The sequence below is a fragment of the Rhinichthys klamathensis genome, unplaced genomic scaffold (genome assembly GCF_029890125.1).
Source record: "Rhinichthys klamathensis goyatoka isolate OS25496 unplaced genomic scaffold, OSU_Roscu_1.1 h1tg000609l_1, whole genome shotgun sequence".
Lineage (NCBI taxonomy): Eukaryota > Metazoa > Chordata > Actinopteri > Cypriniformes > Leuciscidae > Rhinichthys > Rhinichthys klamathensis.
The window spans coordinates 195,419-221,017 of NW_026607062.1; the positions used below are offsets into that span (position 1 = coordinate 195,419).

The 25,599-nt window shown below is 39.6% G+C and overlaps 1 protein-coding gene across 4 annotated transcripts in view; it reads left to right on the forward strand.

The window, feature by feature from the left end:
• sipa1l1 (signal-induced proliferation-associated 1 like 1) overlaps positions 1–25,094 on the forward strand; it is a 120,128-nt gene extending 95,034 nt beyond the window's left edge. Inside the window, exons 9-21 of one of the 4 annotated variants that reach the window (XM_056240743.1) lie at positions 28–302; positions 1,757–2,047; positions 3,719–3,868; positions 5,305–5,429; positions 14,865–14,962; positions 15,766–16,208; positions 17,215–17,442; positions 17,901–18,060; positions 18,645–18,870; positions 19,264–19,437; positions 20,299–20,410; positions 20,569–20,647; positions 22,950–25,094. In XM_056240743.1, the coding sequence (XP_056096718.1) occupies positions 28–302; positions 1,757–2,047; positions 3,719–3,868; positions 5,305–5,429; positions 14,865–14,962; positions 15,766–16,208; positions 17,215–17,442; positions 17,901–18,060; positions 18,645–18,870; positions 19,264–19,437; positions 20,299–20,410; positions 20,569–20,647; positions 22,950–23,093 (2,505 nt within the window). In that variant the 3' untranslated portion in view covers positions 23,094–25,094. Of the gene's footprint in view, positions 1–27; positions 303–1,756; positions 2,048–3,718; positions 3,869–5,304; positions 5,430–14,864; positions 14,963–15,765; positions 16,209–17,214; positions 17,443–17,900; positions 18,065–18,644; positions 18,871–19,263; positions 19,438–20,298; positions 20,411–20,568; positions 20,648–22,949 lie in introns of those variants that run through there. The other 3 variants (XM_056240739.1, XM_056240740.1, XM_056240741.1) reach the window with 3 other exon arrangements.
• Positions 25,095–25,599: the final 505 nt, after the last annotated feature.

Sequence of the window (25,599 nt, forward strand, 5' to 3'; positions counted from 1 at the left end):
CATATCAGTCTCCCCCTTTCTTCTCAGCACCTAACTAAAGGCTGTGAAACATCTGAGATGACCTTGCGGAGGAATGGGCTGGGCCAACTTGGCTTTCACGTTAACTATGAAGGCATAGTGGCAGAGGTGGAGCCATACGGCTATGCCTGGCAAGCGGGGCTGAGGCAAGGCAGCCGATTGGTCGAAATTTGCAAGGTGGCTGTGGCAACACTTTCACACGAGCAGATGATAGACCTGCTCCGCACCTCAGTCACTGTGAAAGTTGTCATCATACCACCCCACGAGGACGCCACACCACGCAGGTAGGTCTTTTAGTATATCAATTAATGGTTTGATTTCATTATTTCTTGACTGAATCCTGGTGAATAAGTAGCAATTATTTTTGTCAGATATTTCTGCCAGTCATTCCAAGTTTTGCAATAAGACAACAGTATAAAACATTGCACCTTTGTGCCCACACATGCAAACCAAAATAGATGAGATCCGCCTTCCCAGTCTAGGCTTGCCTGCAGGCGCTGTGCCAACTTGAAGGTTATAATGATCAGGGTCTAAACTACAAATCATCAGACCCACCGGATTTTTATTTGCGTTCACTTGTCTTTTTTTTCTTTTTACAGTGGTGGTGCATTATTATTATCCTTAGAAAACCTGCCATTTCCATTTTTGACAGTTTGTTTCTATCTAAACTAAAAACTGACACACCTCTGTATCTTCTGGGTTTTAAACAAACGAGGAAAAATGAAGAATTGAGCCACTAAAGAGGTATTAGCTTGCATAGGTGATGCCTGACCCCCAATACAGGCACATATTTTTGACCTGTGTTTTTCCCATTTGATTTCAATTACAATATTCAGTACTCAGTAGTTGAGCGTCATCGATAATTAAATTGAGAATGCCTTTTAAATGACAATTTAATTCCTGAATGTGAATTGAGGTAGCAAACATGATTCAGAATTTCAATTTTAATTTAAGGAATACTAATGTCATTTTTAAGTTTTGTTTCTAAAGCCTGGGAGTTTATAGGCCTTTGCAGAGAGAATGTTATTTATTTTAGTTGGTTGGTTATTTAGTAACTTTAGTGCACCAGGTTGGAGTAACATTTCCACAAACTATATTTCTATCTCCTGCCAAGATAGTAAAGACTAAAGAGATGTACACTGCAATAAAAATGTTAGGGTTAGTAAGATTTTTTTTTTTTTTTTTTTTAAAGAAATTAATACTTTTTTTAGAAGGGATGCATTAAATTGATCATAAGTGACTGTAAAGACATTTATCATTTACTACAGATTCCTATTTCTAATAATTTCTGTTCTTTTAAATGGTTACTTTCCATGAAAATATTAAACAGTACAACCGTTTTCAACATTGATAATAATAATAAAATGCTTCTTAAACACCAAATCAACATTATTAGAATGATTTCTGAAGGATCATGTGATCCATGTGATCACCGAAGACTGGAGTGATGGCTGCTGAAAATTCAGCTTTGTAATCACAGCAATAAATTACATTTTAAAAGATATATTAAAATAGAACATTTTTATTTTAAATCATACTAATATTTCACAATATAACAGTTTTTACTGTATTTTTGACCAATTAAATGCTGCCATAAGCGCTGTTTTTCAAAAAAAACATTAAAAAAAATCTTACTGGAACCAAACTTTTAAACATTAGTGTAAATGCCTCATTTCACCTTCAAGATCAAGTCAAATGCTCTTCATTACCACTAACTACCAAATTTGTCATCTTATAGGGGCTGTTCAGAACTGCACCGTATGCCGGTTGTTGAATACAAGGGCAGCAATGAGAGCGGCTCATTTGAGTACAAGTTTCCTTTCCGGAGCAATAACAACAAATGGCAGCGCACCTCGTCCAGCCCACAGCAGTCCCTCACAGCCTCACCTCAGAGTCACAGTGGGACCCCGAACCGTGCCGTCAGCCTGGGGGCCAGCATGGGAAAGACCCTCTCTGCCGAAAGGCCCGAGAGAGCTGCTGCCATCCCCCGCAGCGTGTCTAGTGATGGCCGACCCTTAGACCCTAAAAGGTGTGTACGGTAGCTGCTTTAATGGAGTGGAGCTTTTGTTAAAGTCCCTGTAAAGTAAAAATTAAGTATGTGTTCTGTGTTTGTCACGCCACAGAAAAATGTGTTATTAGCCACCCAGACAAATTTGAATGATAAAAAAAGCCGGCAAGTACATAAAATAAGCTATCAAAATCTTGAAAAAATGAGCAGTATTCTCTGCTCTCAAACGCTGGGGGCGTGTCCGCTGGCTGCGCTGAAACCACGCCCACTCGCGTGAAAGCTCCTGACAATGATATTTGCTGATACTGCTTTTGGGACGGGGAGATGAAGGCCGAGGCGGGAGATAGTCGGTTCGGCCCCATTCACCAGTAACAGCGGATTATCAGTGAATCCCAGTTGTCTCCGACGAAAGTTTATAAAACTATCCCGTGTAAAATGATCGCTACAGAGGCGGGTGTTGGCGGTGATCCTTAGCTCTCCATCAAAGTTGGCTCTTCACAAAATTAATCCACCTCTTCTTGATGTGATTGTTTTAAGGAAATTTAAATAAAGACACCGATCTGTTTTGTAGGCTACATGATCGCATCCAGGTAGTAGCCTACGCATTTCCGTGTCGAAGGCATAGCTAGCTAGCAAACTGTAGGCTGTAGTAACTAATAGTACTGACAGTAAGTCGCGATTGAGTGGCCTCAGTGCGTCATCAAGTAGGGGCGTGTCCAGGAGCTCAGGGGCTCCAGTGCGTCATCGAGCCCTGTTTTAGCCCCGCCCAAAAAATCCGGAAAATAGCAATGGTGAAAAACTGTTTAACGGTCTAACTCCACAATTCAGTAATTCACAGTTCACAGTCTTTGTAATATGTTTTAGCAATACATTTCTAACATTAATAATGGGTTTAGAATTTTTTTTTTTAGAATTGCCTTTACAGGGACTTTAAGCAAGGGGGTAATCCACCAGCCGGAAACTGAAGTCTCCCCGGGCGCCGCCATTGGCTAACAAGCCTTCACCTGCTGTTAGCATCCCATTGACTCCCATTCATTTTTGCGTCACTTTGACAGCGAATAACTTTACATCTGAGACGTTTAAAGACTCCATTTGTCCATTATTTATTTCTAAAGAAACATGACAATGTATAAAATGTTCCATTACCTTGTATCTTACGTTGTGGCCACGTAGAAGCAGTTTTAGTAAAAATAGGCTAACGATTGCGTCATAACACGCGACTCTCTGTCGCATAGAAGAGAAATGACCGTAAAGACAGATGTAGAAGCTCACGGGCAATCGGGGGACGTGGAGGCATAAAGTCAAGGGAGAAGCCCATAGAGAGTCATAAAGTTGCTCCTGCTGCGAGCTCATGAACAGCTAATACTCACGATCTCCGGCTCTGCAAGATTCAGAAGGGAATGATTCAGATTCAGCACCGCTACTAGAAGACGTACAACTGTCAGTCAGGTTGCTCACGTCACAACTACGTCTTCAAGCTCAGTTTGAGCATGCGCAGTGCGCTTGGCAATCAGGAAGTGAGTGCTTCAATTTGACTTCACTTTTCTCCGTTGAAGTCTATGGGGTCGCTGTGTCCATTTCTTTTACTGTCTATGACTTTAAGTTACTCTTATCCTTCATTTTTTTTTGTCATTCTTCCTGTCTCTCCTTTATCTTTATTTGTGTCTATCGCTCTTTCTCTACCTCTTTCAGGATGTCTCCAGGTTCTGAGAACTATGCCCTGACCTCCTCTCTCATGTTGGGGCGCTCACCCCACAACCGCAGTTCCCCCAGTAACCTCTCCTGTTCCAGTGACACGGGTTCAGGCACTGCTCACTGGAGGCAGAAGTCCATGCCTGAGGGGTGAATACCTCCTCTTACTAAAATACCTCCTCTTACTGTCTACCTCCTCTTCGTCCTTTGTTTCTTTTGAGCACTTAAAGGTATTGTAGGTAGGAATTTTATACAAAACTTTTTTCCAAATTTGTTTAAACTTTCTGTATATATAATGCATAATTAAAATGTAAGTACTCTGATAAAAAGAGTATAAAAATCAAGTGACTCTAGACCGTTTAATCTGCACTAAACACAGCTCATTATATCCATCCGGGACGAAACAAAGGATTGGCTTAGGCGACTGTCACTCTCTCGCAACCATGGCAACCACCCTTTTGCCATAAAGGACCTGCCCACTTGCGCGTATCCGTTTGATTTGAGGAATTCAAGAGGCACAGAACCTAGGAATAGCAAAACAATGGCAGAGAAAGACCAATCAAAATTCACATATGCAGTTCGCGAAGGCAAACCAGGCAAAAAAAGGAAGACCGTAACGTTACTAGAAAAGGTAATGAACAAAAAGTCTTTGGATAAACAACGAAATAAAACGCGAGTCAATATCGGCGTGGCTTTCCAGCGATGGCGAGAACTGAGAGACCTCAAGGGGCTGAAAAGTGACACCTTGTGACGACCTCCTCTGCTTCGCCCTCGACCCCGGATCTGTCCTCGAGCTGACGATGCGGTACTGGTCTCTGGAGTGTAGTCCTGATCAGAGTCAACAATGCTTTCATCATGGAAACTCTTACATGCAGAACACCATATGTTATGAATGTTACACGAAATTCATCTTCATCACAGTGTAAATGATGGCAATGGAAAAACGTGTATCATGCAACCTGTTTTTAGCTTTGCCTTATACATAACTAGCTCGTTAGCGAATCAATAAATATATATTTTAAACTTTACCAATATCAATATGCTAGCTTGATAGTGAGTACTAAAATACATCTTATTTGTTTATCTTCATAATGATAAAGTTAGATTTTTTTATTACATGTGATTCTGACATGATGTCACTACATGCACTGCGCTCCTTCCTCTCCGCTCGTCTCAGGTAAATAATGCGTCTTCAGCTCAGCGGTCGGAGTCGCGCGTTCATGTTTTTTTGGTGCGTGGCTTTGGAAGGAGCCCAGAAGGGAGGGGGTGGAGTGAATGGAAATAATGAGCTGTCTTTAAAACAGTCGTGAGAGGTCTACAGACACTCGATTTTTATACTTTCTTTTTCAGAGTACTTACATTTTAATTATGCATTGATATATACAGAAAGTTTAAACAAATTTGGAAAAAAGTTTTTTTTTTATAAAATTCCTACCTACAATACCTTTAACTGTCCATCCCTTAATCACCCAGTCATCTCTCCAATTTATCTGTTCAAGCTTTCACACAGCTTTTAATGACAAGATGCATTGATCGCAAAATGATGCATGTGATTGACAAGCGTATACATGTTTATGTTTACATAGATTTGCACACAACAGGCACTCTCCTCTCCCAGCGGAGCGGCAAATGGTGACAGAGGGAGGAAGCAGCGGCAAGTCGACCCCCAGCTGGCCCAGAGTGGAGGACAGCTCTGACAGACCACCATCAGGTCAGACCACACTCCATTGGTGATGATTTATAGAAGGGAAGGAGGCTAAATGCAAGTTGTCTGAAAGAGAGGGGAGGAGATTAACCCTCTGGGGACCAGAAACGCGCCGGCGCGTTTTGCTCGTTTTTTTTTTCACATAGCAGAAAAATAGACTTAAAGTACTACCATAATTTCTGTTCATATAGCGTTAAGGGTAACACTTTACTTGAAGGGGTGTACATAAGACTGACATGACACCTTCATAACCATGACATGACATATGTCATGAATATGAAGTAGGGTTTATGCATGTTTATGACAACTGTCATTAAGTGTCTTTCGCTCAATAATGACATTTTGAATGCAAATATGACATTTTTTAAGATGTCTTTGTTATGACACCTTGACATAAACCATAACATCATAACCTGTCAGTGTCTTTGTCATGACAACTTGACATTAAATTGAGTTAAACTGTCATGTGGTTGGTTTTGACATTGGCTGTCATAAGGCCATTATAACTGTGTCATGAATATTTTTCGTGACCTCAACTACAGTGGTACAAATTGAATTTGTCATTAAACAGTTATAATGGCTTCATGACACCCAATGTCAAAACCAACCACCTGACAGTTTAATGTAATGTTAACCAATAAAGCTAAGTGGTTTCTTAAGTTTGATAATTAATCTGCTATGTCATGTTTATGACAGGTTGTGTTGTCTTAGTAATGTCAAGTTGTCATGACAAAGACACTGACAGGTTATGATGTATTGGTTTATGTCAAGGTGTCATAACAAAGACATCTCAAACAATGTCATATTTGCTTTAAAAATGTCATAATTGAGCGAATGACACTTAATGACAGTTGTCACAAACATGCATAAAACTTCCTTCATATTCATAACATGTGTCATGTCATGATTATGAAGGTGTCATGTTAGTCTTATGCACACCCCTTCAAGTAAAGTGTTACCGAGTTGAGAAATATGAGAAAATAATCTGTTAAATGTCTACTTTTTTATGTGCCCACATACAATCGAAATAAAATATTGTGCTTTTGTAAAATAAAGAAAATAAACAGGGTGTGCGTTCTGCCTCTCCGTCACCATGAACTTTTTTTATGGAGCACGTCTCTAATCTTCAACACAACTCAGCTAATACTATTCACCCAGCCATAAGCAATATATCTTTTAAATCATTTGAGTTTGTACTTTTAAATGATCTGATTCAAAACTAAAATAAATATTCTCCGTTTATGTCATCTATATAAAAAGAGAGACGTGTCAGCCGTTCTAATTATCTTTCTCTCAGCTCATTATCTCTGGTAATGGGACACGCCCACGGAGAGCACGCGCTATTCAAACGCAAATATGTGAAGCAACACGTTTAGACTCGTTAACGCCCATAAACTCTGAAAACACTATATTTTTTAGTCAGATTAATCTACTGTCGTCTTGCGCGGCTATATGAGGAACAATCCTGGGACATTTACCACAGAACAAGTGCTGGTTTATTTTCACTTCGAGGATGAGCAACAGATTCAGCTGAGAAGTAAGTGTTTTATGCAAGTGCTTTGTTCTAATCGCGATATAGAATAACGTTAGTGTCTGTAAACGGAAAAATAGCATACTGTTTAAATGTGAATCATGTTTGTGTGTGTGTGTGTGTGTGTGTGTGAATGAATTATTGAATGAATGAATGAACGCACAGATACGCACTGTTACAGACTAAATAAAAGACAACATTTCGACTAGTTTTGGATAAAGTTTTTACTCTAAAATAGACATCAAATAAGCTTTTGTTAGGAGTTTCTGCTCATATGTTAACCCTCTGGGGACCAAGGTTTTTTTGGGGCCCTTGGGATGTTTTGACATGCACTGACGTTTGTGCTTTTTTCAGTTATTTATAAACATGTTAATGGCAAAGGTGTAAATTCACTCTATATAGCACAAACGGGGCTACCATAATCTCTGAGCAACATGTATGTACATGTTTGTATTTTTGAGAGAATATTATTTATGCATGGTTATTGAAAAACTTAAAAATAAAAGTTTCTGAAATAAGGCCACAAAACACATATTGATTATTTCTTCACAAGACTTTTGAAAATTGTATCACGTAGTCTAGAATATTTGCTCCAAAACTATGTGAGAATCATCCTGACTACTCATTCAGATAAGTCAATAAAGTCTTTTATAATGTGTATGACATGTTTTGTTTGAGAAAGCTCTATGCAAGGAGGCGTGATCTCTCATTAATATGTATGGCATTTCACACCTGAGAAAGACAAAGACCCTCCCATAATAGCCCTATTAGGTGCTATCAGGCCCCATTACGAGGAGCCTTGCACAAAGAATGAGGAGATTTTAAAAAGAATGGCTTTTAGATTGTTTGGATTTATTTACAACACAACATAATCCAAAGATACAGAACAAAGGACAAAAAAGCACATTAGTAAACACACTGATCTAAATACAGAGGCTTGCACAGTCACACAGCATGGTCCCGTTCCTGAAACATAGTACATACCTGTCATTTCCAAGGTGTTTGATTTTTCATTACAATCTCCTGTGAATGTTGAAGTCAGCAGGACTGATATCAAGAGAAACTTTATGGCTGCACGACTTTGGGCATGCATTGTAGATTTTTCTTTGTGCAAGGCTCCTGATAATGATATGGCCTGATATCACCTAATAGGGCCATTATGGGAGGGTCTTTGTCTTTCTCAGGTGTGGAATGCCACGCATATTAATGAGAGATCACGCCTCCTCGCATAAAGCTTTTTCAAACAAAACACGTCATTAAAAATGTAAAAGACTTTATTGACTTATCTGAATGAGTAGTCAGGATGATTCTCACATAGTTTTGGAGCAAATATTCTAGACTATGTGATACAATTTTCAAAAGTCTTGTGAAGAAATAATCAATATGTGTTTTGTGGTCTTATTTCAGCAACTTTCATTTTTATTTTTTTCAATAACCACGCATAAACATTATTCTCTTAAAAATACAAACATGTACATACATGTTGCTCACATATCATGGTAGCCCCTTTTGTGCTATATAGAGTGAATTTAAACCTTTGCCATTAACATGTTTATAAATAACTGAAAAAAGCACAAATGTCAGTGCACGTCAAAACATCCCAAGGGCCCCAAAAACACCCTGGTCCCCAGAGGGTTAATGAGGAAGCACTGCAGGAGTGAATGAATGAGCTAAACAAAACTATTAACAGTGTAATATTGAAGAGAATGAATGAAGACAAAACTTCAGAAGAATGACTGTGAATATTCAAAAACATACTTTTTTTAAGCGAATGATGACAGAAATAGTGCTTGTATTATGGGTTTAGAGGCCCTTGGTGCTTGATATTTGAATGAATCGTGATTATAGACTTTGCTTCTAGACTCATCAAAACCATTCAAATGCCATTTAAAAACCCTCAAGACACAAAAAGAAATTGTACGTTTTTTAACAGTAACACCACCTCCTCTTAGCCAATTTCAAGCATTTCTTAAATCAGATGCTTTTGCTAAATTTGAGTAAAAAATCACTAGGGGCATGGGTATCAATGCAGATTATTAGATTTGATTCAATTCTCATTCACAAGCTTTTGATTTGAGTTTATTTTATTCTGATTAATTTAATCATATTTCAGTATATATCCATTTTGCTTACATATATATATATTATTATTATACAGGGAACATTCTGACTTTGTACATTTAGGAAGATTAACAACAGGGCAGTCCAATTGCTACTTATTGAACAGATGTAATCAACTCGTCCCACACTGTTTGTGCTACGCATTATTTCAGTATTATTTGTATACTGTAATAGGTTTTGTTAATATTTTGAATAGGCTTTTATTTCTATATATTCAGTTTGTATTTTAATTCTAGTTTAAGTTTTATTAATCGTGGTTTTGTAATTTAATTAGTTTTCTACATGTATATAGCTTTATTTTCATTTCGTGTATAGTTGAACTGATTTTAGAACTTCATCTTAAAATTATTAATTTCACAACATTTCAAATTATTGTTTAAGGTTTTTAAGTTATACGTTTTTCATCTAACATTTATTAGATGACACATAACATTTTCTTTTTACAAAATATTTGATTTTCAACTTTATTTAAATTACCGAAAACAATTTTGAATGGTTTTAATTTTAGTTAACAATAACAACCCTGATGTTACAGACATGTTAAGCACAGGTGCACAATTATTTATACTATTATAGTAGAATTAGGACTCTTAGGATTTAGGATTTTTATTTGGTCAGGGATAAAGTGGGTGAAAAGATTCTATAGGTTTACATTGGAGGAAGGATCTGAGGATCAGAATATCAAAGGGACTTGAGGGTGGGCTCTTTTGACTTCAGCCAGTAAGTAACCACTCAGAACACCTTAGCAACCGCATGGTAATATCCCGGCAACCACCCACGACACCTTAGCATAGTGGCGGCCACACAGGCCAGCACCACTCACATTCACTTGAAGATATGTAAAAACCTAGTCTTTCTTCTCAAGTGCTTTCATTAGAAAACACTGAAAGTGACACATTGTTTTAACCCAAGAGCTCAGGGAAACGCATTACAGACGTGTTAGCATGAAAACCAATGCAATGAAACTCTCCTTTTTAGGGTGCTTGTTGCCATGCTGTAGGCTATGTGGTTTTGTTATACCATATTTCCACCTGGCATTGACTGGTGCTTTTTCTTTTGGGCCACACTTGTTTTTGCCCACAGCTCAGCTCAGTTTGGTCTTCTCACACACAGCAAGATCATCTGATCCTTCCCTCCCCCTGAATACCTCTCTCTTGTATAACCGTGGTCAACCTTAGAGCGCTCGATAGATCAAGCATAGCCTTTGAAAAGCTGTGTAAGCTGTGTCCAGTGAAAGGCAGCAAACATAAACGTCTCAGAACAGAATGCTGTATATGGGTTCAAGCAAAGACAGAAATACCTCCTCTTTCCTGCTGGTACGGTTGTGTAAGCAACGCTTTGTGTCCCTCTAGCATTCCCTCTCCCCCCCCCCCCCCCCCCACACACACACACTCTCTCACTCTTCAAGGTCCAAGTCTGCTGTGACTCACACTACCACCCCCTTTCTGCATATTTTTCTTACTTCTCTTCCTCTCTCCATTCCTCTGCTTCTCCACATGTCTCCTATTTTTGACAGGAATATTACTGTTTTTTTTTTTTTAGACTGCAGGAACTGCAGGCAGTCTTATGCTACCTCCACTGTGTCTGTCTGTCTCTCGCTTTGTCTCTGTTTATGTCCCTCTTTTGTATATTTCTCTGTAACCATCTCACTGTTTTCAGCTTCTCTGACTGATGTGGTCAAGTGGCCCACCTCCACACTCTTTTGACCCCTCTTAGCTCCGCTTTGTGGCATCTCGGAGACTCGGATGGTAATAGCAGGGTCCAGCCCACACGAAACGCATCAAAACACATCTGAGCATTTGGCCCAGTAAACTTTATGACCCGAGCTGTAAATGTTACCACAGCCTAGAATTACAGTGCTGGTCAGAATTATTTACTCCTTGGTAAATATGATTAAAGATGGCTGTAAAAAATAAATCTGTATTGCTAATCCTTTTGATATTTTATTAAAAAAATTAGCAAAAATCTAACCTTTCATTTGAAGTAAAATAATTGAAAGTGGGGGGAACATCACATTATGAAATAAATGTTTTTCTCCAAAACCCGTTGGGTACAATTATTTGCCCCCTTTTATTAAATACTTTTTGCAACCTCCTTTTTCCAAGATAACCACTCTGAGTCTTCTCCTATAATGCCTGATGAGTTTGGAGAACACCTGACAAGAGATCAGAGACCATTCCTCCGTACAGAATCTCTCCAGATCCTTCAGATTCCCAGATCCATGTTGGCGCTTCTTCTCTTCAGTTCAGAAGGGTTTGGTTCATTCAGGGATACAAAAAAGTACCCCATGTGTAAAATGAAATACTCTGCTGTATCTTTAATGCTGTGGGCCTAATTTTCTGCCAGAGGTCCTGGACATCTTGTTCAGATACATGGCATCATGGATTCGATCAAATACCAACAGAAAAAAAATCAAAACCTGACAGCCTGTGCTAGAAATCTTATAACGGGCCATGTTTGGATCTTCCAACAGGACAGGGATCCAAAAACAAACATCAAAATTTAAAGAAAAATGGGTCACTGAGCACTAAACCAAGCATCTGCAATGGCCATCTCAGTCCCCAGACCTGAACCCTATAGAAAATGAGTGGGCTGAACTGAAGAGAAGAAGCGCCAACATGGATCTGGGAATCTGAAGGATCTGGAGAGATTCTGTATGGAGGAATGGTCTCTGATCTCTTGTCAGGTGTTCTCCAAACTCATCAGGCATTATAGGAGAAAACTCAGAGCTGTTATCTTGGAAACAGGAGGTTGTAAAAAGTATTTAATAAAAGGGGGCAAATAATTGTTCCCAAAGTGTTTAGGAGAAAAACATTTATTTCATAAAGTGATTTCCCCCCCACTTTCAATTCTTTTACTTCAATAAAAGGTGAGATTTTTGCATTTAAAAAAAAATATATATCAAAAGGATAAACAATGCAGATTAATTTTTTTACAGCCATCTTTGATCATATTTACCAAGGGGGCAAATAATTCTGACCAGCTCTGTATATGCCACTCTCATGATTGCAGACGACTGTTCGGAGAATGAGAGGTCACACCAAATGCTTGACCTATGTCGGTTTTGTCTCTTGGGGTGGCTTTGAGAAAAGTCACCTCGCTGATTTGTTATATTTATAAAGATTCAAATTTTAGACCCAAAGAACCTTAACTTAAATAAATATAATTAAATATAATATAATTTTTCTTTTTTTATATAGATATTTATTTTAAAACGATTTAATCGAGGACTATTTATGCACCACTAAAACTAACGAAATACAAAACAAAGGAAGCTAAAAAAACCATTCTATTAGTAAAGTAATTAAATGGTAATATAAAAATCCCACCTAGCAGAATCGTAGGGTGTGCAAATATACAGATGAATTCATCAGCTTTGGATCTAAATAAATAATGCAGAATTTGTTAGGGTGTAAGAGAAGGGGGGGGTGGCCAATAAAACATTTTTCTCTGAGATTTGTTCTACTGTAGTTGACCATGCCATATTCGGACGCGAGTAGTTTTCTAAACTATGTTTGAGTTACAATTCTTATCACTTGACGTCTGTGATTTCATGTACCGATTCAGATGGGACTAACATCTCCATGTTTATTACAGAGGTGGGTGTGTGTGTGTGTTTTCTAGATGTGGACATAATACAGAAGGTCATGGGTTGTGCTTGCGTGCATCACAAATGACGTTTTTTTAAATGATTTACTTGGATACAACTGGTTTGGCTGTTTATAATAAACCCACAGAAGTGGGCAGAGACATGTAGACAAGTATCTTACCTGACACTGATATTAAAATGGGCCATCTTTGCAATTTCCTTGATTTGGCTCTATTTATTAATATTGAAATAAAATGAAAGCATGCGAAAGTTTGGAGTGCAAGCGGTAGCTCAGGTAGGTAAAAAAAAAACCACAAGAAGCATTAGGATAATACAATATCGTCAATCACTGACATTCGCATTCGGGCGGGATTAGATTTATCACAGTAGGTGATTTTCCCTGGAATTTTAAATGAGGTTGTGTGAGAAAAACACAGACAAGGCACTTTCGGACATTGTGAAACATGAATTTCTGTAATGTCCTCCATGAAAACTAGTCCTGTCCGAATAGGGCTCATGTCTTTTTTCCTATGGAAGGCTGGAAGGTATGTGACAAATCCATATGAGGCATTTTATTTTATTTTTGTGCCATTTTTGACAGATTTCTGACATTTTTAAATGATGCTCATTCACATCCAAACCTTTACTTTTTCCCAGTAGCTTCTATATACAGTGCTTAGCATAAGTGAATACACCTATGCTAAAGTTGACTAAAAAGAGGAATAAAAAATTATCTTTTGGAAATTGATCTTAATGCCTTAATTAAAAAATGAGGGAAAATCCAACTTTTAAGGACACCAATTTTCTTTGTGAATGAATAATATATCATAAATAAATGTTCTTCCTTAATATACAGGGGGCATAAGTCAGGACACCCCTATGTTAAATTCCCATAGAGGCAGGCAGATTTTTATTTTTAAAGGCGAATTATTACTATGCATACTATGCATCCTGATAAAGTTCCCTTGCCCTTTGGAATTAAAATAGCCCCACATCATCACATACCCTTCACCATACCTAGAAATTGGCATGGTTTTATTTCAGTTAGCCTAATAGCTGGTTTGATTTGCATTGAGAGATGATCTTATGGAAAGTACCCCATGCCAATCTCAAGGTATGGTGAAGGGTATGTGATGATGTGGGGCTATTTTTATTCCAAAGGCCAAGGGATTTTTCCTCTTTTTTTTTAATTAAGGCATTAAGATCAATTTCCAAAAGATGATTTTTTTTTATTCCTCTTTTTAGTCAACTTTAGCATGGGTTCTATTCACTTATGCTAAGCACTGTACTTTTCCTGAAGTGATGTTCCATTTCTCTAAAGCAGTCATGTTAGCACAAAATTCTACATTCAGGAAATAATTTGAATTGAGTAAAGAGTGTTTGATTTCATCTTAAAAGATCGTGGTTTGTACAAAATGAGTTTGAGTTCTGAGATACTGCAAGGTATTATTATTCTGAAAAACAAACACAACTCTGCTTTGAATAGCTAAAGGGAGGTAGAGGCAGGAAGTAGGGTGTCAAGAGAGGAAGGAAAGCCTTTTCATAAAGCTCGAAAGGAATTGCCCCCCTCTGACAAAGCAATGTTGCAGTGGCTCATGCATGTACAAAGAAATGGCCTTATTTTCCTCTTTTTTTTCTTCTTTTTTTTCCCAAATGGATGTCCATGTCTACTCGATTATGTCTTAAAGCCTGTGTAATCAATCTGTGTGAACTGTAACACACAAAGTCTCTGATGTTTTAGAATCATTTCAAGTCTGTGCATTTTCTGACATTCTGCTTCCTGTCCATCCATCCCCTCCCCCTTCTGAATTCTGTGTACTTTAATTGCTTGTATCATCTATTTTTGTTATGATGGCCATTATGTAACAGCCAACAATTACACAATAGTTTCTTTTGCACTCACTGTCCTGTAATAAAATCAGCACAGACTGCATAAGCTATATTGGTCAAATCAGATTTCTTTGAGATCAAATTGTCTGATTTTATTTCAAGGAGGATAAACTATAGTGTGTGTGTGCAGTGTGTGTGTGTGTGTGTGTACTTTAGGCTTTGTTTATGACATTTCTCATCTAAATGAGTCTCAAGTGTGTCTGTTTCCTCCCTGCTGTTGTGCCCTCATTTTCAGTATTCACCAATGTTTTTTTTTGTTAAGTACTGTCTAAATGTCCTGTTTTCTAATGCAATCTGTTATCTTCTGTAGATGCTCCAGTCACTAAGTCTAGCTCATCCTACTCAGGCGGCCCACGCATCCAGAGACAGGAGCAGGTCATTCACCTTTCACCCAAGAAGGGCAGCCAGGTGGGTTCTCAACTGCTACATACAACCGCTCTTAAAAATGGCGCCCCATGGTACCTCTTCACTAAAGGAGCTTTAAGTGGCGAGCATTACCATAAAATACCACAAACAATAGTTTGTTAAAACGAAGTTAATATGTTAATCAGAAATATGGTCAAATAGCACAATTTGTATGGTTGAGGGTGGACTATTTTGACTTGAGCCAGAAATCAGCTCTAAGCAACCTAGCAATAGCAGAGCAACGCAAAGGAATCCACTCAGAACACTTTAGCAGCTGGGTCAGTAACATATACCCTATAGTTGTGTTATTAAATGTTGGTGGTCAGTAAGATTTTTGAAAGAAATTAAATTGATGTAAAGTGTCAGTAGACATTTATAATGTTACAAAAGATTTTAAATCTTTTTCTATTTCAAATTAGTGCAGTTCTTTTGAACTTCATATTCATTGAATACTAAAAAAATAGCAGTAATGGCTGCTGAAAATTCAGCTTTGCCATCACAGGCAAAAATTACCTGAACAAGACAAACCTGGTCTTGTCAGAAAGCACACAGACATGAGTCTAAAGGGGTCCTCTCTATGATATCATTTAAAAAAAAAAAAAAAATGTTTTGCATGTTGGTTGCAACACATTTCGTTGGTTGACTTTTATTTAGCACAATTATTAAGCAGCAGTAAAAGCAGTTTGTTAACATTTTTTCTAAGAAATACTGTGCCTTAGCATTATGGTGTAAAATCTAGTTTTCTTATCTAGTTTAACTTCTTAAAATACTTGACCTATTCAGCGACCATTTCCTTTCTCTTACAGTCTGAAGGTCCGTACTCTCACTCCAGCAGTAATACGCTCTCCAGTACCACGTCTAGTGGGGGTCACAGTGATGACAAGTGGTATGATCTGGGTAGTGGAGGGGTGGGAGAGCAGCCAGACTCTGAGCCGAACGGTCTGGGTGGCGGTGGCTACCTGCAGGGTGCTTCAGCTGACAGTGGCATCGATGCTACTTCATACGGGGCCACCCATGGGAGTTCTAGCTCTCTGCTGGCTGTGGGAGCTGCTGGGGCCAGAGAGAGAGCTCCTTCACCCTGGCACAGCCCCACAGAAGGGGGCCGGAGGGTGCTTGAGAGGTCCCCTCCTGTTGCAGAGTCACCAGTGTCCCCTGCTGAGCCACCGCCTACTACCCGAAGCCCACCGACCCATCTACTGGTCCGGGATGGCAGTTCTTACAGTCTGAGTGACATGGCCTCCCATTCTAGGTATGCTTTGATTCACTTTATAAACTTTTACTGAGTCTTGTAGATGTTTTTTTTTTTTTTTCAACCTTCAAGAATACCTTAGCCCTTGCAACCTTCCAGAATACCTTAGCAACACTCTGGCTACCACACACAACATGTTAGCATTGTGATGGTGGGATTTTTTTATTTGGGCCTGTAAGCAACCACCTAGTAATACCAAAGACTTTATATACAGAAAGACTGTGCACTCGTATTACTATGAATAGGAGAAAGTGCAACGTGCAATAAGTCACGCCTTCTAAAGGATAGAGCCAATCACCGATTGGTAAAGTCATCACGTAACTGTAGCTGCCGTTAGAAGAGCCGGTTCCTATAAAAACAGTCAGTGTTCTGAAATGCGCGCTTAGGACTGCGCAGGCTGATTGTCAGATTTCATTGGTGATTTCAAATATGAAATTTAATCGTAATCTTGCCAAAAATACCCATAACACCTTAGATGTACCCTAATAACACCATGGAAACCACACACAACGTTTTAGCACCCAACCACCTAGCAATACCCAGAACACATTTGAAGTGTCCTAGGAACCACCCAGAACACCCTAACAACTGTATAGCAACACCATGGTAACCACCCAACATGCATCTTTGCATTGTGGCGGTGGGTTTATTTGATTTGAGCAAATAACTAACCATCAATACCCAAAACACCTTAGATTTCCCCACATTATAAATTCTCTTAAAAGCACCCAGAACACCCTAGCAAATGCGTAGCAACACCCTGGCAACCACACACATCTTATCTTTGGGCAGAGTCCAAAGAATCTGCTCCAGAGTTTGGATGTTTGTTTTGCAAGTCATGTTACAATTCTTTGGTATACTGTACATTCTTTGTAGTAGTAATATTATGGTAAATAATGCTATATGAATTTGTACACATGCTATCAATTATGTGTACTATTTTTCAAGGTTATTTATTTTCTGAGACCGACTAGACATGTTTTCCCATTATCTGGCTCTCCCTCAGCACACGCCACTCTGTCAGCCCTGCAGTCCTGAGCTCCAGCCACAGCTCCCCACGTGAAGAGTCTTCCTCGGCCACCTCCCCCTCTTCCTCCTCTTCCTCCTCCCAGAGCTCGGTATCACCTGGCCCCAAGAGTTTCTATCCTCGCCAAGGGGCCACTAGCAAGTACCTGATCGGCTGGAGGAAACCGGGCAGCACCATAAACTCTGTGGACTTTGGGGACACACGCAAGTAAGTAAATGTGCTCAGCTGTGGGGATGATGGATGGTTAAAAGATATGTGACTGGACTATAAAGATGTGAAGGAGAGATGTTTCAAAAGATACACACAGGTAAATGGTCACAACAAGTTCAAGTTCATAAATCATGGACTACTTGCAGTCTTGCTAGATAAATTTGTCACATTCTTTAATAGACAAGTTAATGCTCTAGTTGAGTTTGCTCTGACCTCTCTTTTCAGTGGCAATAAATCTATGTAATCTTTTTGTCAGAAGAGTTTAGGTTTTGTTTTCCTCTGGCTCTTGAATTTTAGGTTTTTTTCTAATACATGACTGCCACCTTCTGGAGAGGAAGAGTAATAACAGTAAAACAGCATATTGATCCTGTAAATGTGGAAATGATTGCCTTACAATTGACAGTCATGGATTTGATGTTTAATTCAGAATCTTGCGCTCTGCCTCTTCCCCCTAGAAGACCACAGGGTGAGGGGACAGACACTGGGTCTTCTCAATCCAGGCCCTCTCTTAGGGATCTGCACTCTCCTCAAGCCATGTGCAAGTCCACAGTGGAAGAAGATCTGAAGAAACTGATTGTACCAGAAATTCCCTCATCCAGTAAGCACAAGGAGAAGGTACGTCATCAAATGAAAAGCACTGTGATACTGAGCCATTTGTGAGTGTTCATTTACACGCGAGAAGCTCATGAAACTTATGTCAGTGTCTTGGTATGGCTCCGTTTGCAGTAAATGCTGCTTCACACAATCTCCATGTCACCAAGCACTGAGTTTGCCTCACTTGCCTCGCTATTTATTTGAAAATACAACACATGCCAAACATTTCACCAGATTTTATAAATGTATGCATTTATAAATCTGTTGCAAACAAAGGAGAAGCTTTAACCCTGCCAAAATAAATATGTATTTGTGTGTGTGTGTGTGTGTATATATATATATATCATATTATTACTATTATTATTATGTATTTTTTTTATTACACAATAAAATGGTCTTATTGTAATATCTTTAATAATAATATATATATATTTTTTTATAGTCATATGATATATTTTTGCACACCAAACCTGGAGCTCTTTAAAAAAAATGCATTTTAAATCGCAATAACAATTGTTATTAAAAAAAATTAAATTATCGAAAATGAGGATTACTGTAATACAGGGTCAGTTACTGCAATCATATCCCTTCCTCCTTCCTTGCAGTCCTCCTCCTCAGGTCTAGCAAGCTCAGGGCGCCGTTCTCTGCAGCGCACCCTGTCAGATGAGAGTATATACCGGGGTCAGCGGCTGCCGTCTCTGGGAGATTCCATTCTGGAGCAGGCTCTGGCCAGCGACGTGCTCTTCAGCTGCTCTACCCTTCCAAGATCGCCGACCACCCGTGGCGCCCCACTGCGCAGACCTTCCTACAAAATGGGCATCAAGATGCATGGTAAGAAAACCTGTCATGATGGGTCATAGTGCCGTTACAGGGTAGCACAATCTATAGAGATGGCCAAGAAATGCATTTATCATAGAGCAAATCTAATAAACCTGGAGTCATCAACAGGGGGTCTGTGACAGTACTGCAGGGGTTCCACCAATTATTGTTTGATCTCAAACAAATTTTTGTGAAAAATACAATATTTTTACAACTTCAAAGCTAAATTCAGCTTAATGTTTCATTGCCTGGGACGTTTTCATTCAGTACCACTGCAGTCCCCTAAATGTCCCCATTATGTTGTGTAAGATGCACACTGCACAATCTCTAACTGGGTAAAAGCACTCAATCACACACATGCACACACACACGCCACCTCACGTTTTCTCATTGGCTATGTGTTAGGTGACCTCTCAGCGTCTGACACCTCTCTAGCAGACCTGCACGAGCGGCACAGGCTGCCTCCTCCTGAAATGGGTCTCATGCCCCTCCCGGACACGGACACAGACAGCGGCCTGGACTGGACCCACCTCGTGGATGTTGCCAATGCTTACGAGGGTGAGAGAAGACCACAGCGCAGTGAGCCCATTTCTCTTCTCTTTAGCTGTCCTCCTCAGCTATGTTACAGTTTTGCACAATCCATCTGTCCATCTTCTGTAGGAGGGAGAGGTTTTTACTTAGTTAAAATTTACATATTAAGGTGTTTCTTCAAATATGGGCACTTTCATATGCCAGGGGTTGATTGTTAAAGCTACACTATGTCTGTGCACAGTGAAAAGTAGCTTCGGCTCTAAATTTGACATGGATCAAGAAAAACTGACCAAGGATCATTCAAAACTGCAAACCTCTGCAAGACACGTGATGCAGTTTTGTACTTTTTGTTTAGTTTTACTCATTTTAACTTACAACGTCATCCCAAAAATGCTATTTCCACCAGTGTCATTTCCACCACAGAATGTTATCAAACAGCAAACACAAAACATATGTGGAGAGAATGGTGCTTGTGATGGCAATGCTCATAATAAAATGGCATTTGACTGTAAAATTAAATTTGAGTGTGAAATGTGTTTTAATTTCTAAAGGATCACAACACAGGGCCAAAAGTGCCCATAGTTAAAGAAACACCCATTACTGGGGTTTATGACGTTAAGGATTTATCCATTTTGTGCGAAGATGTAATATGCTGAATTTGCTGAAACGTAAGTATTTAGAATAATGAGTGAAATGCTGTTACATTAATGAAAATGTCCCCTGAGGGCTTGCACTGATGGACAGATGTGAAATAATGTGCGACTGTGTTAAGCTCGAGGTGCTGCTTTATCGTATGCCTAATAATGCCTTCACAGTTAAATGAATGCTCTGCTTATCATCACACCATCATCTCTCTCTCTCTCTTTCTCTCAACTCCATCACACTCTTCTCCTCCCATTCCCCTCTCAGTGCAAAGAGGGTTTATGTTTAGTTCTCAGGACGTCAGTCAGAGAGGAGAGTCTTCACTCAGTCCTCAGCATCTAGAGCTGCAGCCAGTGCCCCACACCAGACTCTCCCCCAGGTACATCCGCTACCCTCTCACTTCTCAGCTTTTTCCTAATAATCCAACAAATAATCTGTAATTATTTTGGTATGTGTATTGTGTATGTGGTTTCTTAGTTGTGTTGTAGTTTCTTGAATATGGCATCCATTTTGTCCTAATTCTGGATCTTCTGTTAGTGAGGGGCCTTCAAGCTACAGTGGGAAAGTTTCTCAGCTGGAGGCTTTGGTGAAGATGTTGCAGGAAGACTTGAAGAAAGTGAGTAGAACTTATACAATATTTGTAATAGCCTCTTTGACCTATTCAGGGTTAAATAAATCAGGAATAATTGACAGCCATTGATTTATTGAAAACCAATGCACACCTGTGGTGAGGGCCATTGCTAGAATTTCCAGGGCCCTGGTTCTGTTTTTATTGCCCCCCCCCCCCAGTTGAAGATATTGTCCGAGGGTGTCGGTTACAGTGTGGGCCGTCGGGAATCGCTTCCACCTTTTCCTCCTTAATGATGGCCCTGCTTGTGGTGGTAATGCACCAACAATGTGTGAAACATTAATTTTCAACAATACAAACAGATTGTAGTCCGATATTCTGCTTTTACTATGGCAACCACGTGTAAATGTCAATAAAAGTGTTACAGTGCCAGTCCACTTTCTCAGGGGCCTTGGTTCCTGAAGTGTTTTTCGGATAGGGATTTAAGAGTTATGAGCCAATTCAACCAGCCTCCGTTCAGAAGACGGTCGATCCTTTACACAAGCTTCGGATACTCCAGCAATAACAAACACGAATTTCAGTCAAATCTCCGAAATAACCCATAGTGGAGTGCAGCCTTACAGAGAGACTAAGGAAGAGATTGTAACTTTTAGACTGCACCTGGACGTTTCTGAATGGTTAGTGGATACATGGATGTAGTTGTTGTGGAGTTGCATTGATTAATCTCATCGACTTGCATGTACTGTCATGTTTAACTTTTACAGTTAAAAGTCTCTCCCCTGTGAAGGCCTCCTCCCCTTCCCTTAACTCTGTACAGATCGTTGTCGGGATAATTCCGGTTCACGTGGCTATGCGGATTGCGGAAGCGATAAAAAAAAAAATTCTGTATTATAAATTAAGGCCAGACAAGTAGTTTGTTGAGGGTTGGTTTGTAAAGGACTACACGCCTGCGCACATATATATTCAAACGCGCATACCTATAGACTAAACATGTATTACGCATGTGCACGCCATCAGCATTCTCACAGGTTCTATTTCATAACCTATGTCATGGTTTGCGTTCTCGAGCCACCAGGCACTGTTTTGTGCAAATGAGCGCCCGGAGCACGTTGAGGGTTTTCTGTTACAACGGTGTCGTCTTAACCGCCGCTAAGTTAATAACTAATGATCGTTGCGATGGAAGTAAATCAATCAAAACTAACTTTAGCTGGACAATAACTCTATTCAAGAGCTGCTGTAAAGCCAAAACAATCTCTGTTACTTTAATTTCCTATTATCACTGTAAAGCTGCTTTGAAGAAGAAGTTTTATTTATATAGCGCCTTTCCAGAAGCTCAAGGTCGCTTTACATTGTACATACAATACATTTAGACACCCATATATTACAGTCACATAGGATACATATAATCACATTATCCAAAATGCATGTTAAAAAGATATGTTTTTAACTGGGTCTTGAAAGTAGCCACAGAAGAGGTATTGCGTAGTGTAAGAGGTAGCGAATTCCATAATTGAGGAGCATTAGTACTGAAAGACCTTCCTCCTACAGTAGACAACCGGAAATAAGACAGCTGTGACATTTTTTGGTCAAATAGTGTTCTGTGTTCGTCTGTGCAGCCAACGACAGAACAGTTTGCATGCTTTGCTCGAACTTTTGCCATTGCGTTAGAACTGGTTACACTGTTGTCTCTTGCTTAAACCAAATGGCGGCGCCGTGGGTGGAAACGTGCTGATTAAGGGACGGTAATATTATAATAATATCCCCTTCCTACGTCAGAAGGGGAGCATTGCAGAGAGAGGCTTACCAAAACAAAGTTGTTGGGTTGTCACTTTTCACGTTTTCAGGGTTGGTAGATGCACAGGGGGGCCCTATTATAGCACTTTAACACGGAAAAAGTCAGATTTTCATGATATGTTCCCTTTAAAGATTTTTTGCTTATAGCGATTCACTGCTTGGTAGACATTTCTTTGCATAATCATGAGTAGTGTCATTTTTGAAGTTGAAAAAGTTGTCACTTTGGTAAAGTTGAACTAATGCTGGCTGATGACTTTAACAAATTACATTTAGCAATGATTAACATCCTCATAGCTCACAGTAAGTCTAGTTTATAAGAATGCAAGTTTATAATTCCCCTATGGAAAAAATGCAGATTTTTACTTGTGGAAGTTATTTGAAACTGTAATAGTCATCAAATCTTGAACTACTGTAATTGACTCGGAATGATTCACTTTGGAACGTCAGAATTAGAAATTGTCTTTGTGCCTTTATTTTTCCTAGATAAAAAGTGCTTGATAATTTGCCTTGAAAAGTTTAATGTATTTTGCTTTTTGTGTATGTGCTTTTTTCCCAGGAAAGGGAAGAGAAATTGAAACTGCAGGCACAAATTAAGAGGCTTTGGGAGGACAATCAGAGGCTGCAAGAAGAATCTCAAAGCTCTGCTGCCAAGCTCAAGAAGTTCACAGAGTGGGTCTTTAACACCATCGATCTGAACTGAGCCATCTGCAGAAGACGGTCAAGATCAATAGACTTCTCGAGGACCAGACAGACATGGGAGAGACTTTTACTCCCATGTGTGACCGGATTGAGAATTGTCCATTCACAGTTCAACACAATTTGATATTCACATTAGCATTCCTCTTCAAACTGTCAACACATCTGTGGCGGCATGGCTCAAAGTCAGGAAAATACAATTTTTCAGCCCTTTTCTGTGATGACTTCTCCACTCTAGATCCCTTGGCGCATCATTAGAAGCGCCCACAGGAGTAACTAGTAACTGGCTGTGATGCCAGCCTTTGCCTTCCAGGCTGTTCCATTCTTGTCCCTCCTGTGCCCTACTTACAACTGACAACCTGACATTCAGTTCCAGTCATTTGGACAGTGTTACAGCCCTGCCCCAAAAAGACCCCCTGCCTCAGAGCCCAAGTAGAAGACTCCTCTGCTACACGACAACATTTCAGCATCCAGTACCATGTCGTGAAACGTGCGGCGTCATTGTGGTTTTGGAGTTTGTGCTCTTTTCCCTAACTGTAAAAAGCCTGTCTGCATGTTCTGGTGAAACCAATCTACAAACTACAAATGTGCCGCCCTGCTCTTCAAATACCAATTGCGTTTCAAAAGAAGGAATGCACCTGTTTTTTCTGAAGGTGGCATGAAGTGTTTTGCTCATAATGAAGTCAAAACTTGTGTTATGTTGTGATGTTTCATATCAACATCAAACGAAGCAATAGCAGGAAGTCTGAATCCTTGTCCTAAAGGCTGGACTTTTGCAATATTCTGCCTTGATTCCTCTCAAGTACATCTCAAGTCTGTGGTACGAACACTGATGATCCTACAAGTCTGGAATTTAAGGACATGTCTTATTTTGGGAACAGTTCAGTTATTTATTTCATTTATGTTACGAGTAAACAATCCGATTCTCTATGCGTGCAGTACAACGGACATCTGTGAATGGCGTTTATTTCGGAAGGGGATGTCACTTCTTTTGGACTCTGTTTTTATTTTTGGTATTATTTTTATTTCTAGTAGTTCTGCCTGAGCTGCAGTATCTTTTGTTGTGCAAGTTGTGGAGCCCTAGTCTGGTATTGTGTTGCTTTAGTGCCATCTAGTGGTAATAAGTGATCGTCTACACTTGACTTCAGCTCTAATCTATTCCAGTTTGTTTCCACGTTGCCTATACACACTCATAGTGATGGAAACCTTCCATTCAAACAGGAGATAACGCTGTAAAAAGCAGACACACGGGTATTGGATTCAATATCAGGGATGAGAGGAGGTGCCTTTCTGAGAAAAGGGAAAAAAGGAAGCCTGGGAGTCATATCTGAACTCATAACAGGAGACGCAAGTTGCAATGGGTTGCTTGCAGGAACTAGCCTTCTAAAGAATACACACGCACACACGGATTCAGATCTTGGGTGCTTTGTCCGTCATTGGTCAAAGAACGCAGAACCAGGGGGGTGGCTTAGTTAAGAGTCAGCTTCACTGTCTGGGATCAATAATATTGAACAACTGCCCTGTAATCTCACACCCGGTTATAGCACTTTGCTCTTGTTGTCAGTTTCTCAGTCCCTCGTCCAAACATGGTGGCATTCCCAGAGCAGAAAGGTCAGGCGTCAAAGACCAAACACCCTGCCCTACTTATATCACTGACCCAAGTAATGTATATTGTGTCTCCTCCATTATACTGTTTATACCCTTCAGGAAGCACTAGCTGGTTTCTCAGTATAATGAAGACGAGTCGATTTCTGGATACTTTACGTATTATGAAGAAGATGTGCACAATGGATCCGGAGGTAACTTCGATTTGAGTTGGTGAACAGTGAGCAGCCATAATCGATTCTGTTCTAGGAATCACTCGAAGTGTCTCAGAAAGTGCCTCCTGATACCCGTAGAGAACGAAACTCTAAGAATGCCAAACTTTTGCCTCTGTCGGGACGACCTGCACAATGTGGAGAACGACATGAGATTATTAGTTTCATTTCTAGGTTTTGCTGCCTCCGTTAGGAGGGTGAAACGAGAGCATCAAACTCCTTGACTGGACAAAACATGACTTCTATTTATTCTCGCATCACTCCACTCGGGTTTGGTATTCATTCTCCCATCATTCTCAATCCTTTATCATTTTTAAACGCATAAATGGTTTTGTTCAAGGTAAATATTGATGACTGTGGGAATGTGAATTTGAATTCATTCTTTATCTCCTATCTCTTCTTATTTTGTTCTTAGCTTTCTGATTTGAATTTCTTTGCACTGTTTTTTTCTTTCTTTTTCATTTTGTATAAATCTATCGCTATTCGTTTATGGACATGCATAAACATATGGCTCTTGATGTTGCTTCTTGTTCTTGCGTATGCAGTCCCTTTTGAGAGAGATGAGGCTGGGATTGTTTTCCCTCCCTTGATCTCTTTTATATTGTGTCATTAGACGTTATTCCATATATTCTCCCATCTAAACTTTAAAGAATTGTGTTTTTAACAATGTGCACATTTTAAAAAGGAGCATTA